Source organism: Schistocerca americana, chromosome 11 (assembly GCF_021461395.2).
Source record: "Schistocerca americana isolate TAMUIC-IGC-003095 chromosome 11, iqSchAmer2.1, whole genome shotgun sequence".
Classification (NCBI taxonomy): Eukaryota; Metazoa; Arthropoda; class Insecta; order Orthoptera; family Acrididae; genus Schistocerca; species Schistocerca americana.
Window position 1 is genome coordinate 173,952,597 of NC_060129.1, and position 25,317 is coordinate 173,977,913.

At 42.7% G+C, this 25,317-nt stretch overlaps 1 protein-coding gene across 1 annotated transcript in view; it reads left to right on the top strand.

Moving 5' to 3' along the window:
• Nucleotides 1–23,847, top strand: part of LOC124553489 (voltage-gated potassium channel subunit beta-2) — a 753,666-nt gene extending 729,819 nt beyond the window's left edge. The window contains exons 10-12 of the mRNA XM_047127344.1: nt 1,708–1,971; nt 16,814–17,053; nt 18,665–23,847. Coding sequence (XP_046983300.1) covers nt 1,708–1,971; nt 16,814–16,915 — 366 coding nt within the window. The 3' untranslated portion in view covers nt 16,916–17,053; nt 18,665–23,847. The remainder of the gene's footprint in view (nt 1–1,707; nt 1,972–16,813; nt 17,054–18,664) is intronic.
• Nucleotides 23,848–25,317: the final 1,470 nt, after the last annotated feature.

Below are 25,317 nucleotides of genomic sequence, written 5' to 3' on the forward strand. Positions count from 1 at the left end.
AGTTTGGGTTCACTCTGTATATTCAGCCGTCGAACCTAGCCAATGATTAATTTTTGGATATCATGGATGAAAATGAAATATATTCGCAGTTGCAAAAATGACCATCAGCTGTATAATGGAATGACCATAATGATATCTGTGCTGCACTGGGGTACGAGCCCAGTTTTGCCACTTATCGCAAGCAGTCACCTTACCAAACTTCCTTACCTGTAAACCATTTTCGTCATTCCATCATTCCACTGATGGTTGTTCATATTCGCAACAGTAAATGCATTTCACGTATTTAATAACAGTGCATGTCTGAAATAATGTTGCACAGTGCTGATAAACAACACAAGCACTGCAGTATCGTACAGTACACTATGGTCTCCCCAACTTCTTAACACCTTTGGAATGCAAAAACATGGAAACGAAACGATACAGACACTCCTGCAGCTCATATACTAGGCTGTTCCAGCGCGCTCCATGGGGTAAGGGTGCCCACATCCACCTCTCAACATACTCGTGAACAGGTACTTGAAGTGTAGACTTCCCACCAGACAGCCATGTTGCACATGCACAAGCTGGTTCGCAACCCCTGTCCACAGGCTCTCAGCCAATGAGCTGTGATCGTAAACATTACGGCCCAATTCCAAGGCCCCCCTGTCAGCCGTTTGCCCACCCTTTCCCACCTGTACCCATGCCGTTCCAATGCACTCCATGGGGTAAGGGTGCCCACATCCACCTCTCAATATACTCATGAACAGGTAGTTGAAGTGTAGACTTCCCACCAGATGATCATGTTACCCAAGCGGATGCTGGTTGGCCACCCCTGTTCACAGGCTTTCAGCCAAGGAACTGTGATCGTAAATGATATGGAACAACTCCAAGGCCCTCCTGTCAGCCATTTGCCCAACCTTGCCCACCTGTACCCATGCTGTTCCAATGCTCTCCATGGCATAATGGTGCCCACATCCACCTCTCAACATACTCGTGAACAGGTACTTGAAGTGTAGACTTCCCACCAGACGGCCATGTTGCACATACGGATGCTTATTGGCCACCACTGTGCAGGGGCTCTCAGCCAATCAGATGTGATCGTAAATGCTACGGTCCAATTCCCAGGCCCCCCTGTCAGCCGTTTGCCCAGCCCTGTCCATCTGTACCGATGCTATTCCAATGCGCTCCATGGGCTAAGGACACAAGCTGGTTGGCCACCCCTGTCCACAGGCTCTCAGCCAATGAGCTGTGACCGTAAATGCTACAGCCCAATTCCAAGGCCCACGTCAGCCATTTCCCCACCCTTGCCCACTTGTACCCATGCCGTTCCATTGCGCTCCATGGGGTAAGGGTGCCCACATCCACCTCTCAACATACTCGTGAACAGGTACTTGAAGTTTAGAGTTCCCACCAGACAGCCATGTTGCACACGCACAAGCTGGTTGGCCACCCCTGTTCACAGGCTCTCAGCCAATGAACTGTGATCGTAAACGCTACAGCCCAATTCCAAGGCCCCTGTGTCAGCCGTTCGCCCACCCTTGCCCACCAGTAGCCGTGCCTGCCTGGGCGCCCCCCAGGCATTCACGCGAGCTGGAACAGCCTACCTCGTACCGATGTCGCTGCCGCTCGCTGCTGCCGCTGTTACTGTAGATAGTGACAGTCTGGTGTGTAACACTGTGTTCCTGCCAACTGCACGCCTCTCCGATCCACGCACCCGTGGCCGCACAGGGCTTCACGTGGGTCAAGGACCGCAGTGGAGGCGGTGGGGGCGGAGGCGGGGGCGGAGGCGACGACACGCCCCGCGAGCCCGCCCCACCGGCGCGACGGCCGCAGCAGGAGAAGGTGCGGGACGTGGCGCAGCTGGCGGAGCGGCTGGGCTGCTCGGTGCAGCAGCTGGCCATCGCGTGGGGGCTCAAGAACGAGAGCGTCCAGTGCCTGCTGCTGGGCGCCGCCTCCGCCGACCAGCTCTACGAGAGCATACAGTCCCTCCAGGTGGGTCCAGCCGGCCGACTAGCCAATAAGTCAAAGCAGATCACCTATGGTCTCGAGGAAGCGGCTGTATCTGTCCAGAAAACCTGGACCGCAGGCCAGATCTACTGTGGGGTCAACTAATATGGTGTACAACGTTTGCTTCTGCTGTTCAGATATGCTCAAACACAAACCTATTATGGGGTTTCCAATTGCTGGCCAAATCCACAGATGCGTGTTCACTACTGCCCATTAAAATTGCCACACCACGAAGATGATGTGTTACAGACGCGAAATTTAACCGACAGGAAGAAGATGCTGTGATATGCAAATGATTAGCTTTTCAGAGCATTCACACAAGGTTGGCGCCGGTGGTGACACCTACAACGTGCTGACATGAGGAAAGTTTCCAACCGATTTCTCATACCCAAACAGCAGTTGACCGGCATTTCCTGGTGAAAAGTTGTTGTGATGCCTCGTGTAAGGAGGAGAAATGCGTACCATCACATCTCCAACTTTGATAAAGGTCGGATTGTAGCCTATCGCGATTGTGGTTTATCGTATCGCGACATTGCTGCTCGCGTTGGTCGAGATCCAATGCCTGTTAGCAGCATATCGAATCAGTGGATTCAGGAGGGTAATATAGAACGCCGTGCTGGATCCCAACGGCCTCGTATCACTAGCAGTCGAGATGACAGGCATCTTGTCCGCATGGCTGTAACGGATCGTGAAGCCACGTCTCGATCCCTGAGTCGACAGATGGGGACGTTCGCAAGACAACAACCATCTGCACGAACAGTTGGACAACGTTTGCAGCAGCACGGACTATCAGCTCGGAGACCACGGCTGTGGTTACCCTCGACACTGCATCACAGACAGGAGCGCCTGCGATGGTGCACTCGATGACGAACCCGTGTGCACGAATGGCAAAACGTCATTTTCTTGGATGAATCCAGGTTCTGTTTACAGCATAATGATGGTTGCATCCGTGTTTCGCGACATCGCGGTGAACGGACATTGTAAGCGCGTGTTCATCATCGCCATACTGGCGTATCACCTGACGTGATATTATGGGGTGCTGTTGGTTACACGTCTCGGTCACCTCTTGTTCGCACTGGCAGCACTTTCAACATTGGACTTTACATTTCAGATGTGTTACGACCCGTGGCTCAACCCTTCGTTCGATCCCTACAAAACCCTACATTTCATTGGGATAATGCACGACCGCATGTTGCAGGTCCTGTACGGGCCTTTCTGGATACAGAAAATGTTCGACTGCTGCCCTGGCCAGCACATTCTCCAGACCTCTCACCAATTGAAAACGTCTGGTCAACGGTGGCCGAGCAACTGGCTCGTCGCAATACGCCTGTCACTACTCTCGATGAACTGTGGTACCGTGTTGAAGCTGCACCCAAATTGCATGAAAATGTAATCACATGTCAGTTCTAGTACAATATATTTGTCCAATGAATACTCATTAATCATCTGCATTTCTTCTTGGTGTAGCAATTTGAATGGCCAGTAGTGTAGTCGTTGTAGGTAAGCCCAATGAGTAATCCAATCTCTTCTCAAAAACAGCTTGCCAGATCTGCAGGATTCAACACTGAGGGTCTCCAGTACGAGCTACTGGAGTCTCTATGTACGAGGGTTGGACAAAAATATGCAAACCACATGAGAAATGCGTGCTTGAACATAAATAGAGAAGCTAGCCAAGCCTGTTGGACCACTAGTGGCACCAGTGTAATGTCGCCAATATCGTCCAAGTTTCAGTCACGGTCAGAACAGTGTTCAGTGTAGATGTGACTGCATTATGTCATAAATGTGCGCAAATTGTCGATGCTCGTTATGGTACATGCTTCCGAACCCAACATATCCGAGGTGTTTGGTCTTTCGAGAGGCACCACAGAAAAGATTTATACTGTGTACAGCGAAAGTGGGAAAACATCATCGCTTGCATCACAATACGGACGAACGTGTGTCTTGCGTGGTCGTGACAGACAGTCATTGAAGAGGACTGTGATAAAAAATAACAGGACGCAGAACTAGATGTCTCATTCAGAAACCCTAGCGAGCCGGGGTGTCCGAGCGGTTCTAGGCGTTGCAGTCTGGAACCGCGTGACCCCTACGGGCGCAGGTTCGAATCCTGCCTCGGGCATGGTTGTGTGTGATGTCCCTAGGTTACTTAGGTTTAAGTAGTTCTAAGTTCTAGAGGACTCATGGCCTCAGAAGTTAAGTCCCATAGTGCTCAGAGCCATTTGAACCAGAAACCCTATCAGCATCAAAACAACACAGTGGGAGCTCCGTAACTTGGGAGTTACAAGGCGAGGTGGAGTTCCAAAACCACTCATCAGTGACGCAAATGCCCGTAGCAGGAAAATCTGGTGGCAGAGCCATAAAATCTGCACTGTGGAGCAGTGGAACAATGCCATATGGTCAAATGAGCCTTGTTTCAACTTCTGCCCTGTTTTCCTCCCAAGAGTGCAACACAGTGGGATCTTGGTGACAGTATGGACAGCCCTTTCAAAAATGGCTCTGAGCACTATGGGACTTAACTTCTGAGGTCATCAGTCCCCTAGAACTTAGAACTACTTAAACCTAACTAACCTAAGGACATCACACACATTCATGCCCGAGGCAGGATTCGAACCTGCGACCGTAGCGGTCGCGCGGTTACAGACTGCAGCGCCTGGAACCGCTCGGCCACTCCGGCCGGGGGACAACGCTTTCCCTCCTTATTTTTTTTTTTTTTTTGATGTATCAGTCTCCTGATTGGTCTGATGTGACCATGTGACCCGCCCCAAATTCCTCTCCTGTGCTAACCTCTTCATCTCAGAGTAGTACTTGCAACCTGCACCTTCAATTACGTGCTTGACGTATTCCAATCTCTGTCTTCCTTTACAGTTTCTGCCCTCTACAGCTACCTCTAGTACCATGGAAGTCATTCCCTCATGTCTTAACAGATGTCCTCTCATCCTGTCCTCCTTACCAGTATTTTCCACATACTCCTTTCCTCTCCAATTCTGTGAGAAACCTCCTCATTCCTTACCTTATCAGTCCACCTAAATTTCAACATTCGTCTGTAGCACCACATCTCAGATACTTCGATTCTCTTCTCTTCCGGTTTTACCACAGTCCATGTTTCACTATCATACAATACTATGCTACAAACGTAAATGCTTAGAAATTTCTTCCTCAAATTAAGGCCTATGTTTGACACTAGTACACTTCTCTTGGCCAGGAATGCTCTTTTTGCCATTACTAGTCTACTTTCTATGTCCTCCTTGCTCCGTCTACCATTGGTTATTTTGCTGCCTAGGTAGCAGAATTCCTTAACTTCATCTCCCTCGTGACCATGAATCCTGGTGTTCAGTTTCTCGCCGTTTTCATTTCTGCTACCTCTCATTACTTTCGTCCTTCTTCGATTCACTCTCAGTCCATACTCTTTACTCATTAGACTGTTCATTCCATTCAGCAGATCATGTAATTCTTCTTCTCTTTCACTCAGGATAGCAATGTCATCAGCGAATCGTATCATTTGTACCCTTTCAGCTTGAATTTTAACTCCACTCGTGAATATTTCTTTTATTTCCATCATTGCTTCTTCGATGTCAGATTGGAGCGAAAGACTACATCCCTGTCTTACACCCTTTTTAATCCGAACACTTCTTTCTTTGTCGTCCACTCTTATTATTCCTTCTTGGCTCGTGTACACATTGTATATCATCCATGTCTCCCTGCAGCTTACCCCTACTATTCTGAGAATTTCGTACATCTTGTACCATTTTAAGTTATCCCACACTTTTTTCAGTCGACAACTCCTGAGAACATGTCTTAATTTTTCTTTAGCCTTGCCTCTATTATCAACCGCGCCGTCAGATTTGCCTCTCTGGTGCCTTTAAAATGGTTCAAATGGCTTTTAGCACTATGGGACTTAACATCTGAGGTCATCAGTCCCCTAGAACTTAGAACTACTTAAACCTAACTAACCGAAGAACATCACACACATCCATGCCCGAGGCAGGATTCGAACCTGCTACCGTAGCAGCCGCATGGTTCCGGACTGAAGCGCCGAGAACCGCTCGGCCACAGCTGTGGTGCCTTTACCTTTTCTAAAGCGAAAGTGATTTTCATCTAACACATCTTCAACTTTCTTTTCGATTCTTCTGTATATTATTCTTGTCAGCAACTTGGATGCATGAGCTGTTAAGTTGATTGTACGATACTTCTCGCACTTGTCAGCTGTTGCAGTCTTCGGAATTGTCTGTAAGATACCAGAAGGAGATTTTCACTGTGCAGCTAACTGTACGCTGATATGAAGCTTCCTGGCAGATTAAAACTGGGCGCCGGACCGAGACTCGAACTCGGGACGTTTGCCTTTTGCGAGCAAATGCTCTAGCGACTGAGCTACCCAAGCACGACTCACGACCCATCCTCACGGTTTCAATTTTGCCAGTACCTCGTCTCCTACCTTCCAAACTTCATAGAACCTCTTCTACGAACGTAGCAGAACTAGCACTCCTGGAATAAAGGATATTGCGGAGACATGGCTTAGTCACAGCCTGGGGAATGTTTCCAGAATGAGATTTTCACTCTACAGCGGAGTGTGCGCTGATATGAAACTTCCTGGCAGATTAAAACTGTATGTCGGACCGAGACTCGAACACGGGACCTTTGCCTTTCGCAGGCAAGTGCTCTACCAACTGAGCTACCAAAGCACGACTTAGGCCGTGTCCTCACATCTTTAATTCCGCCAGTGCCTCGTCTCCTACTTTCCAAACTTTCCTGAGAAAGGCTGAGGTCCGGTGTTGTAGTCTCGGCTCAGCACACAGTTTTAATCTGCCAGGAAGTATGATATTTTTCCAAAAGTCAGATGGCATGTTGCCAGATTCATACATTCTACATGTTATTGTTGTGGTCTTCAGTCCTGAGACTGGTTTGATGCAGCTCTCCATGCTACTTTATCCCGTGCAACCTTCTTCATCTCCCACTACCTACTGCAACCTACATCCTTCTGAATCTGTTTAGTGTATTCATCTCTTGATCTCCCTCTACGATTTTTACCCTCCACGCTGCCCTCCAATACTAAATATGTGATCCCTCGATGTCTCAGAAAGTGCCCCACCAACCGATCCCTTCTTCTAGTCAAGTTGTGCCACATACTCCTCTTCTCCCCAATTCTATTCAATACCTCCTCATTAGTCATGTGATCTACCCATCTAATCTTCAGCATTCTTCTGTACCACCACATTTCGAAAGCTTCTATTCTCTTCTTGTCTAAACTATTTACCTTCCACGCTTCACTTCCATACATGGCTACACTCCATACAAATACTTTCAGAAACGACTTGCTCACACTTGCATATATACTCGATGTTAACAAATTTCTCTTCTTCATAAACGCTTTCCTTCCCATTGCCAGTCTACATTTTATATCCTCTCTACTTCGGCAATCATTAGTTACTTTGCTCCCCAAATAGCAAAACTCCTTTACTACTTTAAGTGTCTCATTTCCTAATCTAATTTCCTCAGCATCTCCCGATTTAATTCGACTACATTCCGTTATCCTCGTTTTGCTTTTGTTGATGTTCATCTTATAGCTTCCTTTCAAGACACTGTTCATTCCGTTCAGCTATTCTTCCAAGTCCTTTGCTGTCTCTGACAGAATTACAATGTCATCGGCGAACCTCAAAGCTTTTATTTCTTCTTATGCCAGTCAACACTGTCAAAAGGTGTCTCTAAGACTACAAATGCTAGAAACGTAGGTTTGCCTTTCCTTAATCTATTTTAGAGTCTACATACCAACGTGAATAGTCGTTTTGTTGCCACTTCTCCCAATGCTTTTAGAAATTCTGATGGAATGTAATCTATCCTTCCTGCGTTGTTTGATCCTGAGTCTTCCAAAGCTCTCTTAAATTCTGAGAGCCCCTTTCACACAGCTCGCATCGTCCACGACTGGTTTTGTGAGCAGGAAGGCGAAGTGTCGAATCTCTCCTAGTCACCAGAGTCACCATATCTCATTATTGTTGAGCCTTTGCGGTTTGCTTTCGAGAGAAGGGTGTTACCGCTATCCAGCTCCATTGTCTTTACCTGCACTTAGCATTATTTTCCAAGAACAGTAGCATAAGATTCTCTAGAAAATCGTACAGAACCTGTATTTATCCATTCTGGCGGGACTGGAAGCTGTTTTGGTGTTCCTACAGCATATTAGAGACGGTAATGTGTTGTGTATTTGCTGTCTCCATATTTTTCCACCTCCTGTTGTATCAGCTATAAGAGGAGGTGAATCTAACCATTTATCCAACTAACCCATATTCCAAAATTAGTCTCCTGCATGGTGGAGGCAGGTGTGCATACAGTCAAACATCGACATAATGAATTTCATGGGACCATGAAAATTAAATTGCTGTACCAGGGCTGTTGTCATAATGAGGTTTTGTTATCGTGTCTCATAGAAAGGAGCCATGTTTCCGTGGCTGAGAAGTACATTACTGTAGTGCTTTTCTGATGAAAAATAACGTAAAAGAAAAATAATGAAACACATTTTGTTCACTTCATTTATTAATACTGTACCTGTGGAATATCTTACTTTTGGGTACATAAAAATGCACTTATTTTCATTTGTTTCTTTTTTCTTGAAGATTCTCTTGTGAATATTGTCTTTATCTCCTCTAAAGCAATCATTCGCTGCACTGAAACATTGGGGATTGAAGGTGCTAGTTGCTGAATTGTTTCCAACTGACCTATTGGCTCCAACAGAGGACAGGGATTCGCACTTATCACATCACTGTCATCGTCATTACCTTTTAACTCCTCCATGATAGATTCGTCGGTACATGCTTCAAACACCAGCGCCTCATCATCAAAAAAATGGCTCTAAGCACTATGGGACTTAACATCTGAGGTCATCAGTCCCCTAGAACTTAGAACTAGTTAAACCTAACTAACCTAAGGACATCACAGACATCCATGCCCGAGGCAGGGTTCGAACCTGCGACCGTAGCAGCAGCGCGGTTCCGGACTGAAGCGCCTAGAACCGCTCGGCCACAGTGGCTGGCTGCCTCATCATCCACTGACAAGTATTGAACTACTAAGGCATCTATGGTTTTACCAGTAACTGCTGAATAAATCTCCAGATCACTTTGAATGTCAGTACCGTGGGTTTGCTGATCGTCCGATGACCAGCGGTGTCAATTTATGTGTCCCTGACGCGTTGCTACAGTTAAGCGTACTTTAGACTGCTTCCCTCCTTTACACTTTTCCCCTCTAAAGGCCATCGTGTTCTCTGGCACCAGTTCATAAAAGGATCCCGTCTCATCTGTACAAGTTTTCAGGACTGTATTTTTCTAACAGTTTACACGTGCTGTTTTTCCTCCAAAGTTCTGCATCGACTGAAGGTGGTGATTTTTCTTCTCCGTAAATCACTTTAAAAATGACCCCATGCCTGTCCCTAAATCTTTCCAACCATCCGTCACTTGCCTTAAAATTAGAATCGCCAAGCAACTTAGCGAAATCTAAGACCTTTTGGCGTATCAACGGACCATTAATTAGTACATTCTGCGCACGCATCTCAGGAAACCACCGCACTGTACCCCTGTCTACACAGTCAGCACCAGCTTCTTTTTCTTCAAGTTTGCCACCTGCAAAGCTTTCTTCAATTTCTTTTCGGTTTTTAAGGAATGTAGCTAACGTTGATCGTGCAAGTCCATACTTCCTCGCCACGTCTACTTGCTTCATTCCGCTATCAATGTTTTTTAAAAACCTCCGTTTTTGTCTCCAACCTTATTCGTTTCCGATTTCCAGCCACGGTCCAAATCTTAGCGAAGTCCAAAGCGTTTGCATCAACTAAAAACATTCACAGGATGCAAAAATCGCAGAGATAAGCTTATCAGCTCGACAAAACATTTCTGTCTGCTACTGAAGCTCAACAACGGACAAACTAAACTGAACCAGTGTTTGAAACAAACAAAGGAGCTTTTGACGTTTGCCGCTCAGCACAGAACGCCCGGGGCAGTACGCTATTCTATAGAAGGACTATATAGAGGACAATATTATGGAAATGGAAGAGGAAGATGAAGATGAAATGGGAGATAGGATACTGCGTGAAGAGTCTGACAGAGCACTGAAAGACCTAAGTCGAAACAAGGCCCCGGGAGTAGACAATATTCCATTATAACTACTGACAGCCTTGGGACAGCCAGTCCTGACAAAACTCTACCATCTGGTGAGGAAGATATATGAGACAGGCGAAATACCCCCAGACTTCAAGAAGAATATAATAATTCCAATCCCAAAGAAAGCAGGTGTTGACAGATGTGAAAATTACCCTAACTATAAGCCACGGCTGCAAAATACTAATTCTTTACAGACGAATGGAAAAGCTAGTAGAAGCCGACCTCGAGGAAGATCAATCTGGATTCCGTAGAAATGTTGCAACACTTGAGGCAATACTGACCCTACGTCTTATCTTACAAAATAGATTAAGGAAAGGCAAACCTACGTTTCTATCATTTATAGACTTAGACAAAGCTTTTGACAATGTTGACTGGAATACTCTCTTTCAATTCTGAAGGTGGCAGGGGTAAAATGTAGGGAGCGAAAGGCTATTTACAATTTGTACAGAAAGCAGATGGCAGTTACTAGAGTCGAGGGGCATGAAAGGGAAGCAGTGGTTGGCAAGGGAGTGAGACAGGGTTGTAGCCAACCGCTGGTGTTATTCAATCGGTATATTCAGCAAGTAGTACAGGAAACAAAAGAAAAATTTGGAGTAGGAATTGAAATCCATAGAGAAGAAATAAAAACTTTGAGGTTCGCCGATGACATTGTAATTCTGTCAGAGACAGCAAAGGACCTGGAAGAGCAGTTGAACGGAATGGACAGTGTCTTGAAACGAGGATATAAGCTGAACATCAACAAAAGCAAAACGAAGATAATGGAATATAGTCGAATTAAGTCGGGTGATGCTGAGGGAATTAGATCAGGAAATGAGACGCTTAAAATAGTAAATCAGTTCTGCTACTTACAGTAGTAAAGGAGTTTTGCTATTTGGGGAGCAAAATTACTGATGATCGTCGAAGTAGAGAGGATATAAAATGTAGATAGGCAATAGCAAGGAAAGCCTTTCTGAAGAAGAGAAATTAGTTAACATAGAGTATAGATTTAAATGTCAAGAAGTCTTTTCTGAAAGTATTTGCATGGAGTGTAGCCATATATGGAAGTGAAACATGGACGATAAATAGTTTAGACAAGAAGAGATTAGAAGCTTTAGAAATGTGGTGCTACAGAAGAATGTAGAAAATTAGATGGCTAGATCACGTAACTAATGAGGTGGTATTGAACAGAATTGGGGAGAAGAGAAATTTTTGGCACAACTTGACTATAAGGATGGATCGGTTGTTAGGACACGTTCCGAGGCATCAGGGGATCACTCATTTAGTATTGGAGGGCAGCGTGGAGGGTAAAAATCGTAGAGGGAGACCAAGAGATGAATACAATAAGCAGATTCAGAAGGATGTAGGTTGGAGTAGGTAGTGGGAGATGAAGAAGCTTGCACAGGAAAGAGTAGCATGGAGAGCTGCATCAAACCAGTCTCTTGACTGAAGACCACAACAACAAAAACATAGCAGGGTGTTGCTAAATCTACTTCATCATTGTAATTGGGGGGGGGGGGGGGTGGGGTAATTAACATAGTACATAGTAGCCGGGGAAATATAAAATTATCGCTATACCGGGTTTTGTCATTGTATTGGTAATTGTTATATGGAGGTTTGACTGTATTTCCTTGAGCACATATTCCTTCTTGATGAATCTTATTAAGGATATTAAGCATATCTAACCTCCTGGTGAGCCCAATCTGTTCTCGTAGCCAGCTAGTCACTGCTTAAGGTCTCAACACAGATGGATTCCACTATCTGCTACTGGAGTCTGTATGTGTGAACTGGCTGTACGTCCCTGAAGGTGGATCCATCTAACCATCTAATCTGTACCCTAAAGTGGATCACCTATGAGCTCAAGGCAAAGAGTGTGTGTAGTCTGATGCAGGGGTACCAGTATCCTTCTCCTGTGTGGGAGTACACATCCTTTTTGGATGCATTTGGTGTGAGGGTTCCAACTGCTGAGCATATCTACAGAGGTGTACAGTCCCTTCAAGGAAGCCCAGTCAGTCATCCAACTGTACTCAGAAAAACATAGTTTCTAAGTCTAGTGACAGTGTACGATCGAAAAATAATATGTTCATTTATTTTAGGAGTTATCATTTACATGTATCCTGTAAAGTGACTCGTTCCAGATTATTTTCACTGAAAAAATCTATAATCAATTAATACACCAATCAATCAGTTATTTGATCCATCCATACATCAATAGTCACTTAAATCAATGTATATAATAAATGTTAGCACAATTTGTTCATGCCTTCTCCTGAAACTCTGAGACCCACCCCTGCAGTTATATGAATTGGCAGCCCTCCATTCCCATCTTTGAAAAAGATTTCCGTTCCGAACTGCAGGGTTTGAGTTCGGAGATATGGGTGTGTAGAAAGGGCTTCAGTCCATGGCCTTCTTACAGGAAGTCTGGGAACCAGTTGGGAATGTGTTACACGAGATCATTGCCATTGGAATTGTCTCCATCAAAGTCATTTCATTACAAGTTTTAACGTTCTCGAATATTTATGTTTGTTTTGGTATACTTTTGGTGTTTCATAAAGAACTGAATAACTGAATGACATTTTACTCTGTTTAAAATTAGGGTGTTATCGAATAATTAAATGGATTTAGTATCCATGAGTATTACTGAATATTCGAGATTATTTTTGAACATGAAATATTAAAATTTTTACGATTTTTCTGAATGTTTATCTTTATGACATTCTCAAGTGATCTGGAATGTTCTCAGAAGAAAATGAAAATAAGGACGATGTGAAAAAGATCTTATTTAGCTATCTGATCAATAATTTACATAAAGCAACCAATAAATCAATTAGTTAATCGATGTATTATTCCGTCAGTCATACAGTTCATCAATCTCTCCATTCATTAATTCATTCCTACTTCAGCTCATCCATCCATCCTTCTAGCCATCTATCTATCCACCCTTTCGTCAATTATTTGTGTTGTGAATCAATCCATCAGCCAGTCAACTGGTCAGCCCTTCTATCAAGCAACTACGCCATACCTCATTCTGTCATTGGCCAACCATCAGTCTGTCAGTTAGTCAATCATCACTCAATCAAATATCCTTCACTCATGAAGTCTATCAGTAACAAAGTCCATCAATCTCTCCAACAAGTCATCTAACCATCCATTAATTTATTCCTCTGTCGATTCACCCATTCATCAAAATCTACATCTACATCTACATCCATACTCCGCAAGCCACCTGACGGTGTGTGGCGGAGGGTACCCTGAGTACCTCTATCTGTTCTTCCTTCCATTCCAGTCTCGTATTGTTCGTGGAAAGAAGGATTGTCGGTATGCTCCTGTGTGGGCTCTAATCTCACTGATTTTATCCTCACGGTCTCTTCGCGAGATATACGTAGGAGGGAGCAATATACTGCTTGACTCTTCGGTGAAGGTATGTTCTCGAAACTTTCACAAAAGCCCGTACCGAGCTACTGAGCGTCTCTCCTGCAGAGTCTTCCACTGGAGTTTATCTATCATCTCCGTAACACTTTCGCGATTATTAAATGATCCTGTAACGAAGCGCGCTGCTCTCCGTTGGATCTTCTCTACCTGTTCTATCAACCCTATCTGGTACGGATCCCACGCCGCTGAGCAGTATTCAAGCAGTGGGCGAAAAAGCGTACTGTAACCTACTTCCTTTGTTTTCGGATTGTATTTCCTTAGGATTCTTCCAATGAATCTCAGTCTGGCATCTGCTTTACCGACGATCAACTTTATATGATCATTCCATTTTTAACCACTCCTAATGCGTACTCCCAGATAATTTATGGAATTAGCTGCTTCCAGTTGCTGACCTGCTATTTTGTAGCTAAATGATAAGGGATCTATCTTTCTATGTATTCGCAGCACATTACACTTGCCTACATTGAGATTCAATTGCCATTCCCTGCACCATGCGTCAATTCGCTGCAGATCCTCCTGCATTTCAGTACAATTTTCCAGTGTTACAACCTCTCGATACACCACAGCATCATCTGCAAAAAGCCTCAGTGAACTTCCGATGTCATCCACTAGGTCATTTATGTATATTGTGAACAGCAAAGGTCCCATGACACTCCCCTGTGGCACACCTGAAATCACTCTTACTTCGGAAGACTTCTCTCCATTGAGAATGACATGCTGCGTTCTGTTATCTAGGAACTCCTCAATCGAATCACACAATTGGTCTGATAGGCCATATGCTCTTACTTTTTTCATTAAACGACTGTGGGGAACGGTATCGAACGCCTTGCGGAAGTCAAGAAACACGGCATCTACCTGTGAACCCGTGTCTATGGCCTTCTGAGTCTCGTGGACGTATAGCGCGAGCTGGGTTTCACCCGACCGTCTTTTTCGAAACCCATGCTGATTCCTACAGAGTAGATTTCTAGTCTCCAGGAAAGTCATTATACTCGAACATAATACGTGTTCCAAAATTCTACGCCGGCCGCGGTGGTCTCGCGGTTCTAGGCGCGCAGTCCGGAACCGTGCTACTGCTATGGTCGCAGGTTCGAATCCTGCCTCGGGCATGGATGTGTGTGATGTCCTTAGGTTAGTTAGGTTTAACTAGTTCGAAGTCCTAGGGGACTGATGACCACAGCAGTTGAGTCCCATAGTGCTCAGAGCCATTTGAACCATTTTTTGAACCAAAATTCTACAACTGATCGACGTTCGAGATATAGGTCTATAGTTCTGCACATCTGTTCGACGTCCCTTCTTGAAGACGGGGATGACCTGTGCCCTTTTCCAATCCTTTGGAACGCTATGCTCTTCTAGAGACCTACGGTACACCGCTGCAAGAAGGGGATCAAGTTCCTTCACGTACTCTGTGTAAAATCGAACTGGTATCCCATCAGGTCCAGCGGCCTTTCCTCTTTTGAGGGATTTTAATTGTTTCTCTATCCCTCTGTCGTCTATTTCGATATCTACCATTTTGTCACCTGTGCGACAATCTAGAGAAGGAATTACAGTGCAGTCTTCCTCTGTTAAACAGCTTTGGAAAAAGACATATAGTATTTCGGCCTTTAGTCTGTCATCCTCTGTTTCAGTACCATTTTGGTCACAGAGTGTCTGGACATTTTGTTTCGATCCACCTACCGCTTTGAAATAAGACCAGAATTTCTTAGGATTTTCTGCCAAGTCAGTACATAGAACTTTACTTTCGAATTCATTGAACGCCTCTCGCATAGCCCTCCTCACACTACATTTTGCTTCGCGTAATTTTTGTTTGTCTGCAAGGCTTTGGCTATGTTTATGTTTTCTGTGAAGTTCCCTTTGCTTCCGCAGCAGTTTTCTAACTCGGTTGTTGTACCACGGTGGCTCTTTTCCATCTCTTACGATCTTGCTTGGCACATACTCATCTAACGTATATTGTACGATGGTTTTGAACTTTGTCCACTGATCCTCAGCACTATCTGTACTTGAGACAAAAGTTTTGTGTTGAGCCGTCAGGTACTCTGTAATCTGCTTTTTGTCACTTTTGCTAAACAGAAAAATCTTCCTACCTTTTTCAGTATTTCTATTTACGGCTGAAGTCATCGATGCAGTAACCGCTTTATGATCGCTGATTCGCTCTTCTTCGTTAACTACTTCAAATAGTTCGGGTCTGTTTGTCACCAGAAGGTCTAATATGTTATTGCCACGAGTCGGTTCTCTGTTTAACTGCTCAAGGTAGTTTCCAGATAAAGCACTTAAAAAAATTTCACTGGATTCTTTGTCCCTGCCACCCGTTATGAACGTTTGAGTCTCCCAGTCTATATCCGGCAAATTAAAATCTCCACCCAGAACTATAACATGGTGGGGAAATCTACTCGAAATATTTTCCAAATTATCCTTCAGGTGCTCAGCCACAACAGCTGCTGAGCCTGGGGGCCTATAGAGACATCCAATTACCATGTCTGAGCCTGCTTTAACCGTGACCTTCACCCAAATTATTTCACATTTCGGATCTCCGTCAATTTCCTTCGATACTATTGCACTTCTTATCGCTATAAACACGCCTCCCCCTTCACTGTCCAGCCTGTCTCTGCGGTATACATTCCAATCTGAGCTTAGGATTTCATTACTGTGTACGTCTGGTTTCAGCCAACTTTCTGTCGCTAGTACTATATGGGCGTTGTGACCGTTTATTAATGGTCCATCTACACATTCACCTATCCACCCACTGTATAATCAGGCAATGCAATCTATCAATTAGTCTATCATCACTCAATCACCCTTCATTCATTAATTTCATACACAAAGTCTATCAATATCTCCAACAAGTCATCGAATCACCCATTGATTTGTTCGTCTGTCGATTCACCCATTCATCCATCTGTTGGTCCAGCCATCCACCCACTGTATAATCAGTCAATCACTTGACTTTTTGCTCAGTCCATCAGCCATTTACTCAAGCCATTAGTCTCTCAGTTGGTCAATCCATCAGTTAGTCAGTTCATCAGTATATCAACTGGTCGGTCCATCAATCGACCAAATAACGTGCACTCTGTACTGTCTTAACAAAGAGCTCAGTGCATCAGAAATTATAGAAACTCTATTGGTAGCCCAATTCAAAGACGGTATCTAGTCCTTTCAAAGAAGCACATTGAGCCAGCTAATTCATACACAAAATAAGTTGTAATCACCAATTGGAGAGTGGTTAATTTTAGTGTGTGTTATGTCGCACCTAGGGATGACATGACTGTGATACTATGTTTACTGTGCCACAGCTGGTGCCAAAGCTGACAAGCAGCACAATGGCAGAGCTGGAGCGCATCCTGGACAACAAGCCAGCGAGGCCACCCATGGTGTCCACCCTGGCGCTTAGATGACAATCAATGTGCCCCCCCGGGGGACCCGGAGGGGGCGCTGATGGCTCGCCCAAGGACGAGGACGCCGACCATCAGCAACTCAGCAGTCAGGCCCAGAAACTGCCGTTCTGCACCATCCAGTGACCTCGGCTGACTCAGGTAACACGTATTCCCTAGGACATTGCTCTCCTCATTGTATACTCCACTCGATCTTCATGGTGGTTCATCAGCCTGCTGATCTGATGTAGCCTCCATGTTACCAACTACAGTTTTTTATTTTAGTGACCCCTCCCTCCACTCACCTAATAAACTGTTTGCCCTTAAAATTACAGGTCCATCAAGGCCTGCAACAGTCATCCAATTGGCATCAAGTGTGCTACATATTTTGATATCAGCCGTTACCATTTCAGCACAACTGCTCAGAGTAGGTCGGCCATCCACATACCGTGTACAAGGAACTATTAGGCAGTGAATTTGTCATTCAGATATCCTGTTTGAATGTTGTTTGTTTGTATGAAGATCATGTTGTTCCTTATGTAAGATGCATAAACTGTTACCAGCATATTCGAGACAAGCAGTATATTGGCCTATTGAAACTAGATTTTATCGTTCTTTGATAATGCTGATCTTGTGAATGTCATGGTAAGTATCTATATCATTCATCATGTCACTGACGCCACTTGACTAGCGCCCAAGAGGACTGATACTTTTAGCTCAGCCACGCAGGATTGTATGATCACATTATGTGTGTTTAATCATGAAATAAATTTGTTCTATAGCAAGACAAGCATCCTCGCAAATAATGCAATGAAATTTGAAAAAAAAACACAGACTGTAAGGACAGTGACCACGTTGTAGCTTCCCTTGATGCAGTAGTCACTTTTCTCTCACTTCTTTTGCGGATGGAATGGGAAGGGAAATCACTAGCAGCCATACATGGTACACTACACCATAAACCATATGGTGGGTTTGAGAGCACGTATGTAGATGTTAATCTAGTGGGGTGCCTAATGACAATGGTGGACAGAGGGGTTGCACCATGAAATCTTTTCAGGTAAGTCTCACTTCTGGATACAGGATCACAATGGAGATATCCATGTGCGGAGACTGTGATGGAATCGAACATTGCTATACTGCATTTGTCATCATCATCTGGGATCAACACCAAGCATGGTTGGATGGGGTGCTACTGGGTACACAACATAATCATCTCTCTTTTTCTTCACTGATAGTTTGAACAGGAGCCATCAGCTGTCCCATCTTTGAGGTCTCCGTGATATTACCTTTCAACAATACAACGCAAGACCTTATGTCGCCTGTGTTGCCCTGACTTGCATCGTTACAGAGAATGTTTGAATGTTGCCCTGGTGAGGACGTTCTCCAGAATCTTTCACACAATGAGAACATCTGGTCACGGGTTGCCGAGACTGACACGCTAGCACTCATCAGCCACTACAGTTGATGAACCATGACAAAGAGTTGAAGCAACATTGAATGACACGTCCTTATGTCATCCGAGTTTAGTTCAACTTGGTGTGGAACTGGGTTAGAGCCACTGTTACTGGCAGATATGACAGCTCTGTGTCCTGAATTTCGCATCCTGTGTGCCCAAAACCACCCACAAATTTAATCTTACAATTGTAGTGCCCATGCATAATTTGTCATTTGTTATCTTTTCTGGAGGGGCAGTTTTAATGGTCAGTAGTGTGTCTATTATGGATTAAGACTAAAATGAAATGAAATAATGCGCTTGACCTCGTATGCCCACAGGATGGCGGGGTGGGCGACCTGCTTCCGGTGCTCGCCGGCCCCGCCTCCGCCTCTGCCCCCGGCTACTCCTCCGTGCTGGGGGCTTCAGACCCCAGCGCCACCTACGGGGCCTACCAGTACCAGCATCAGCCCTACCACCACCACGGGTCCACCTCGTCGGCACCTGCCGGCTGCTGCGGAGGTGGAGTGGGGGGTGGCAGTGGCCGTGTCGGGGGTGGCTGCACCAGTGGCGCTGCTGACGACGACGAGGACGAGACACTCCCACTGCTCTTTTCGTCGCTGTCCACTGACGCGGCCGTCGCAGCTGCTGCGGAGAGCTACGGTGCCTGCCTCAACGAGAGCTGGTGGGAAGAGAACAATTGAGCCGCGAGGCTGACCACCACCACACCGGCTACTCAACTGTGGGTACTGTGAGACCTCGAGTGTGCCTTGATTGATCATTGGGGGCCAGACTCTTGGTCCCAGCCTCCATCACATCAGCGACCAGCTGTGGTTGTGTTCCCACAGAACCATACGGGATGTGGAGTGGAGTGCCTTGATTAATCATTGGAGACCAGATTCGTGGTCATGACCTATCCTCCTCTGGTGAAGCACTGTTTGGTGCTTGTGAGTGTGTCTCCATATCTAGCCAACATTCTTTAACGGACAACTGTGATACCATTGTGGAAAGCCTATAAACATTAACCTTTTGTGCCAGCGACCCAGGAGTGCTGCGTCACATTCAACCGCTGGAGGTGACATCTCACAGAATATTCCCATCATTAGTTCCTCGGAGGACAAGTGCAGTCACTTACCTCAGCACTGTATATATGCCTACAAATTTGCCTGATTTGTATGGAAGATATGTGAAAATCGTTAGTGATTTTCAGAAACCCGACAAGGAAACTACACATTGTGTGACACAAACACTGTGTTATCTTATCTGTCACGTAGTACACCAATTTTTCTGTGCTGCGGGCTTTTGAGAATCATCTCGCAGTATGCTTATCGGAAATTTCCAGCGAAAACCCACTAATTTCTACCATTTTATGAATATCTCGAAGTTCTTTAACTCTGCAACACTACATGTATCACCGCACATAGATAAACGCAGATGTACTTGCATAACAAAGGCAACTATCAACAGAATTATCAGCTTTCTGACATTCTAAATTAAGTTCTCCATGCCATAAGAGTCTTCACTCAATTGACAGGATCATTTGGGAAATTTCCTGCAAACCGAGTAACTCCTACTTTTTTAAGATACCTGAGACTCCTGTAATCTTACAACAGGATCTCAAACTCCATAATCTGATGTGCAGGGATACATTTTCACATTGAAGTAAACATCCAGCAGCATTATTCAATCTGTGGTACACTTCATCAGTTGCTTTATTTCTTGATTCAACTTGCATTATCATTTTGAAAATTCATGAGCTTTGTTGACAGTGCAGATCCGTAAATTTGCAGTTTTTTATGGATATCTGGAATTCCTGTAATCCTATAAACATATATGAAAATCTGTGCCTAGGTGTGTGTGGATAAATTTCTGTATCAATTGCTTTAATGTGTGTGACATCCTGTATCCATTCCTCTGTCCCGTGGGCTTTCCTAACTCTACTGGCAGTATCATCTTGAACATATACTCTATTCTGCAGTGCAAACGTGGAATTTATGTTCTTTTATAGATTTCTGAATATCGTGTAACCATACAACTTTGCATGAAGTACCACACTTACATGTACAGGGCCACATTTGCAGGAGAAACGAAACATCCAAGAAAACTATCTATGATGTGTAATCTTACATCAATTACCCTGAATCATGGACATACTTCATTCAACTGGCAGTATCATTATAGTACAGATCTTGTATTTTCAAAAGTACTGTACACTATAGCTCTGCATTCATACTATATATAACTCTACATACATAATCAAGTGTGAGCAGATGCATCTCCTTGCCAAATGGAAGTCCCAAAAACTTTTAAATTTGACACACACTCTATAATGTCTCCATGTAAAGACTTGTGAAGGACATGCTTTACTACCAAAGACATTTGCCGAGATGCCCTAGAGATTTCTGACACAAGCAATGATCCTTACCTTCTTGACAATGTTATCAACAACAGGAAGTTCTGTGAGCTGCACTTCTGGTTTAGGAGTCTGCTTCCATTGTATTAGACTTTCAAAGCAGATTCTGTGACAGGAAATACTGCTGAGCTACCTAACAACACATGATGACAGAATCAAGATCAGTGTAAAGATCGCACATGCAAATTTTATAGTTTATCAGTATTTCTACATTAGTCCAGATTTTCAAGAGTGAAATGTAAAGTAAAATTAACCTGTCTAGAGTGGGAAACCTTCTGACAGCATGTATGTATATGCATGTGTGTTTGTGTGTGTGTGTTTACATCTTTACATCTCTCCCATGGAGACAAGCCTTCAATTACAGGTCAATGTATAAACGATTCTCTTTCTGTCCAAGACTGTAGCAGCATAGTGCCCAGGGATATTCCCTCTCGTTTTTCTTAGAACTGGTGAGCCAGTTTCTGGTGGAAACACTTCTGATCTGATGTCTTGCAGGCACAGATTGCCATTGGAAGTCACTACAGGTCTCTCATGTGTACAATTTAATACTGAGCTAAATTGTTTACACAGATAGCCAACTGCAGATACCAGCTGTATGACTTTCCTTCATTCTGTAATCTCCATAGGTAATAAAACACATTTCTACATCTTGAATAGATAAAATAGCATCACAAAATCCATGAAACGTCCCAGTACCTACGTTAGATGTCACTTAATGAAGTATCCAAGTATCCAAGTATTGGATTGCATAATGTATTCTGATTGCACAGGTGAATTAGTTATTCTGAACTTTGATTTGACAGCAACATGAATATTTTTGTTTGGGTTACTGGAAACGAGTAATATATAACTGTATTTATTGTCTGATTCATTACAAATATTTGCCATCTTTCAGGAGTCAGATACAATATCATAAGGAATATTGAACACCCTACAGTTTCTTCCCTGGTAACAACAATAACGTTACCTCAAATTCTTCTCTTACCATTTACATTGTCTTTTCCCTTTCAATATTTATATCTTATGGGACAATCTGCAAGTATAGTGAAGAGAATGGCAAAATACTGGACAAGTATCAAAAGACATCCACCAAGAGGGAAAGTTGATAATTAGTAATTTTGATCTACAGGTGAATACCTCACATCCAGAACTCAATAAGACGTATGGAAAAGCATCAATTTATCATGTCCAGAAATATGAAAGTCTAGTCAGAGGACTGTGTAGGTAGCAAACACATTTTAATTTGGAAGCATGAACCATACAACAGTCTTACTTCACATACACATACATATAAGCTAACTGCTATGAAGAAAGTTCTGTTTGGTCTCAGTCATCATTTACAATAAATAACAACTTCAATAAATTAAAACATTTCAAGATACTGTTTTTTTTCTGTTGTCAATATTCTTTACAAGTACTATAACTTGAACTATAAAAACTTAAAGTCCATTAAATGCCATATATGTGGAGACCAATTTCTTTCTGTTATATACATCACCCTTAAAGTTTTGTGTTACTAACATTTCTAAAATCAGTCATAAAATAAATCATTGATAAATTCATGTAAAAAAGCTGTCAGATGTTAAAATTATGAAACATATTAGGAAATACTACTGCACTTGAAAGATATGCCTACAGAATAGTCTTTTCACACTTTATTTCCTTGGTATAAAGTGGCTCACAACTGCTCGTTATATCAGCATATCTTGTAAGAAATCATCCAATTTTTCATAGAAGATGTACTGGCATCCAAGGGGAAGGTGGTTCAAGCTCTGGCCAAAAAAAGTCCAAGCAGACTGGTCCAAAAAATACTACTTGTTTCTGTTAACTCTTCATCATCAGTTACGATTTTTTAAATTTTTTTAAAAATTAGAAGTATTGTAATTTCCCAGTTGTGTACAAATTCTATGGAACATACTGGAACATATATTAGTCAGAAGAAAGAAAATTAGCCTTGTATTTATCTTTACTGGTGTTTGAATTCTCGATGTTGCACTTTAAGAACTGTGATCCTCAATCCATGAGATTAACCAGCACTATAGTTGAATTGAAGTCACAATCTGAGCCATTTTTCTCTAAAGACACTTCCTTCTTAAACTGAAAACACCTGACTCTCAAAATGCGTGTATCATGAGAATCAATCCAGCAACATGAAAAGATAATGACTTGTCCACAGAGTTCCTTGTTTTAACAATTTCATAGAGGACTGATATCAGGACAGTTTTATTGAGTTACTTGTTGTTTCAACCAAGAATAATCGGGTTGGTACATATCGGTCACCTGCTGTTCTCCGTATTCTCATGCCCCACAAACATTATACTCATCTAAGCCCATTATATCTCAACAGCATACATTTCATTTCATTGCATTAAAACTGTCTCAACAGTGTGTTAAGGCTTTGGCATTGTTGTCAAAAGCACTGCATAAAGCTCATTGCATTTACTCATTGAATATATCCATAGGTGGCTGTTGGATTCTGTGAAGCAAGTTGGTGTTATATTGGAATTTTCTTACAAGAAACAGATGACAGGACTATGAAGAATGTTAATTCACATGCAGTATCACACTCTGTGGAGTAAATGTATAAATAAAATGAAAAGCCTCTCACAAGTTATTGTTGTATGAGAAAGATTCAAATAATGGAAACAAAAGAGGAAAAAAATCGGTTCCAGCAAGTTGCAGATATACATAAGAGATCTTTCACTGGTAATGAGAAATAAATACCATCAATCTGTGTTACTGTATGAAGAAACACCAGACAAAAATTATTTAGTCAGATGTCCATAGATGCTGTTAAAATTCTTGTTATTTTTCCTGATAATAATTTCTTGCCTTTTCTCAATATGCATGCGTGCCTCTCCCTCTTAAAAAACGTTCAGTTGAGATGTCAAACAATTATTGAAAAACAGAAGAGCCCAAAATGATTGTAGTGTAAAGCCACTTGACCTTACACAATTTTAAATAGTCACTCAGTAATTGAACTGAAGATGGAAAAATAACAAAATTATAACATAATTTTGCCGGTCGAAGTGGCCGTGCGGTTAAAGGCGCTGCAGTCTGGAACCGCAAGACCGCTACGGTCGCAGGTTCGAATCCTGCCTCGGGCATGGATGTTTGTGATGTCCTTAGGTTAGTTAGGTTTAATTAATTCTAAGTTCTAGGGGACTAATGACCTCAGCAGTTGAGTCCCATAGTGCTCAGAGCCATTTGAACCATTTTTAGCCACCATAACATAATTTTCTTCTTGTGTACATTAATTTGCACTGAGTTCTTAATACACAAAACAGGTGGCTATAATCCCTAAAACTGCATTATTTGAAGATTTTATCTTTTATGTGTCTGAAGAATAATATAATTTCAATCAACACCAAATTTTGTTTTCAACAGCCACTTTTGCTCAGTTGAGTGTATGTGCTAAAGCATCATACATCATTATTGCAATACACACCATTTTTTGCACTCCATATTTTCCATATGGGCTTGTGCTTTTCCTCTAATACCACTTATATTCACTATTTGTATGTGTGTAGTACTGAAAATCAGTATACAGTCCATATATTGTAATCAAAGAGTGAACTTTTAATTAATTCTTTTGAAAGCTAAAACTTGCTCAAGCCTATATATTGATAGCCCTCTTTCTAATATTTTTCTTAATCATATCTATACTATTTCAGTACTTTCAGTGATTAAATAGACTTAAACAGTAACTAGAAAATCATTTCGATACTATATTATCCAATAGCACTGCTTCAAAAGAACAATCCTGCTGCAGAAAAATACTGCCTGCAGATCTTTCTATGCATTTGTTTAAACTTTTGCTTTGACTAATCTTAAATATTTTAATCAAGTACTTTTTTCTTCCAAACTTTTCTAGTGCTGAGAATACAATTGGCATATTTCTGCCTTTGATAAATCACAATGGTATGTGTAGCCTGTGGACTTTATGTCAAGGGCAACAAAAATATTTCAAACAGAATTAAAACTACACTCACAATTCGCTGTTTTTAACAATAACAAACAACATTCATTGCTGTCAGAAGATCCGACCCATTCTGGAAATGTGACATTAATTTAAAAAATCTTCTGTAGCTTGTGTAGTTGTTTGTTGATGTAGGAGTGAGAAGATTGAGGCTAAATTAAAAGGGCACTGTGTAGAATAATTGATATAGCTATGAAATTATGGCACCTCATCTGTCATTGGAATCAGAGATGTTTTTGCACTATGAAAGACATATTTGCGAAATGCAAGTTGAAGTTATGGAAAAAAGGCATAACTCAGCTAGTATTCTATTAGAAAGTAACAATAAATATATATGCTGGAGACAGATATCTAGAAGTGTATTTCATGTCATTTCCAGCAAGAAACTTATAACTTCAGACTACCATCAATTTAATTTTTAATTGCAAATGATTCTGCCTCTTTGATACAAAAAGCTACTTTGCAGTTGATACCATTCAAGACAACTATGCAGTTTATATAAACTTCAAACTAAGCTGCTAATTCTAGTACTGCCAAAATTGTTAAATATAATTACAATGCAAAAACTGCTAACTTATTTTGTATAAATGGCAACTTGCTTG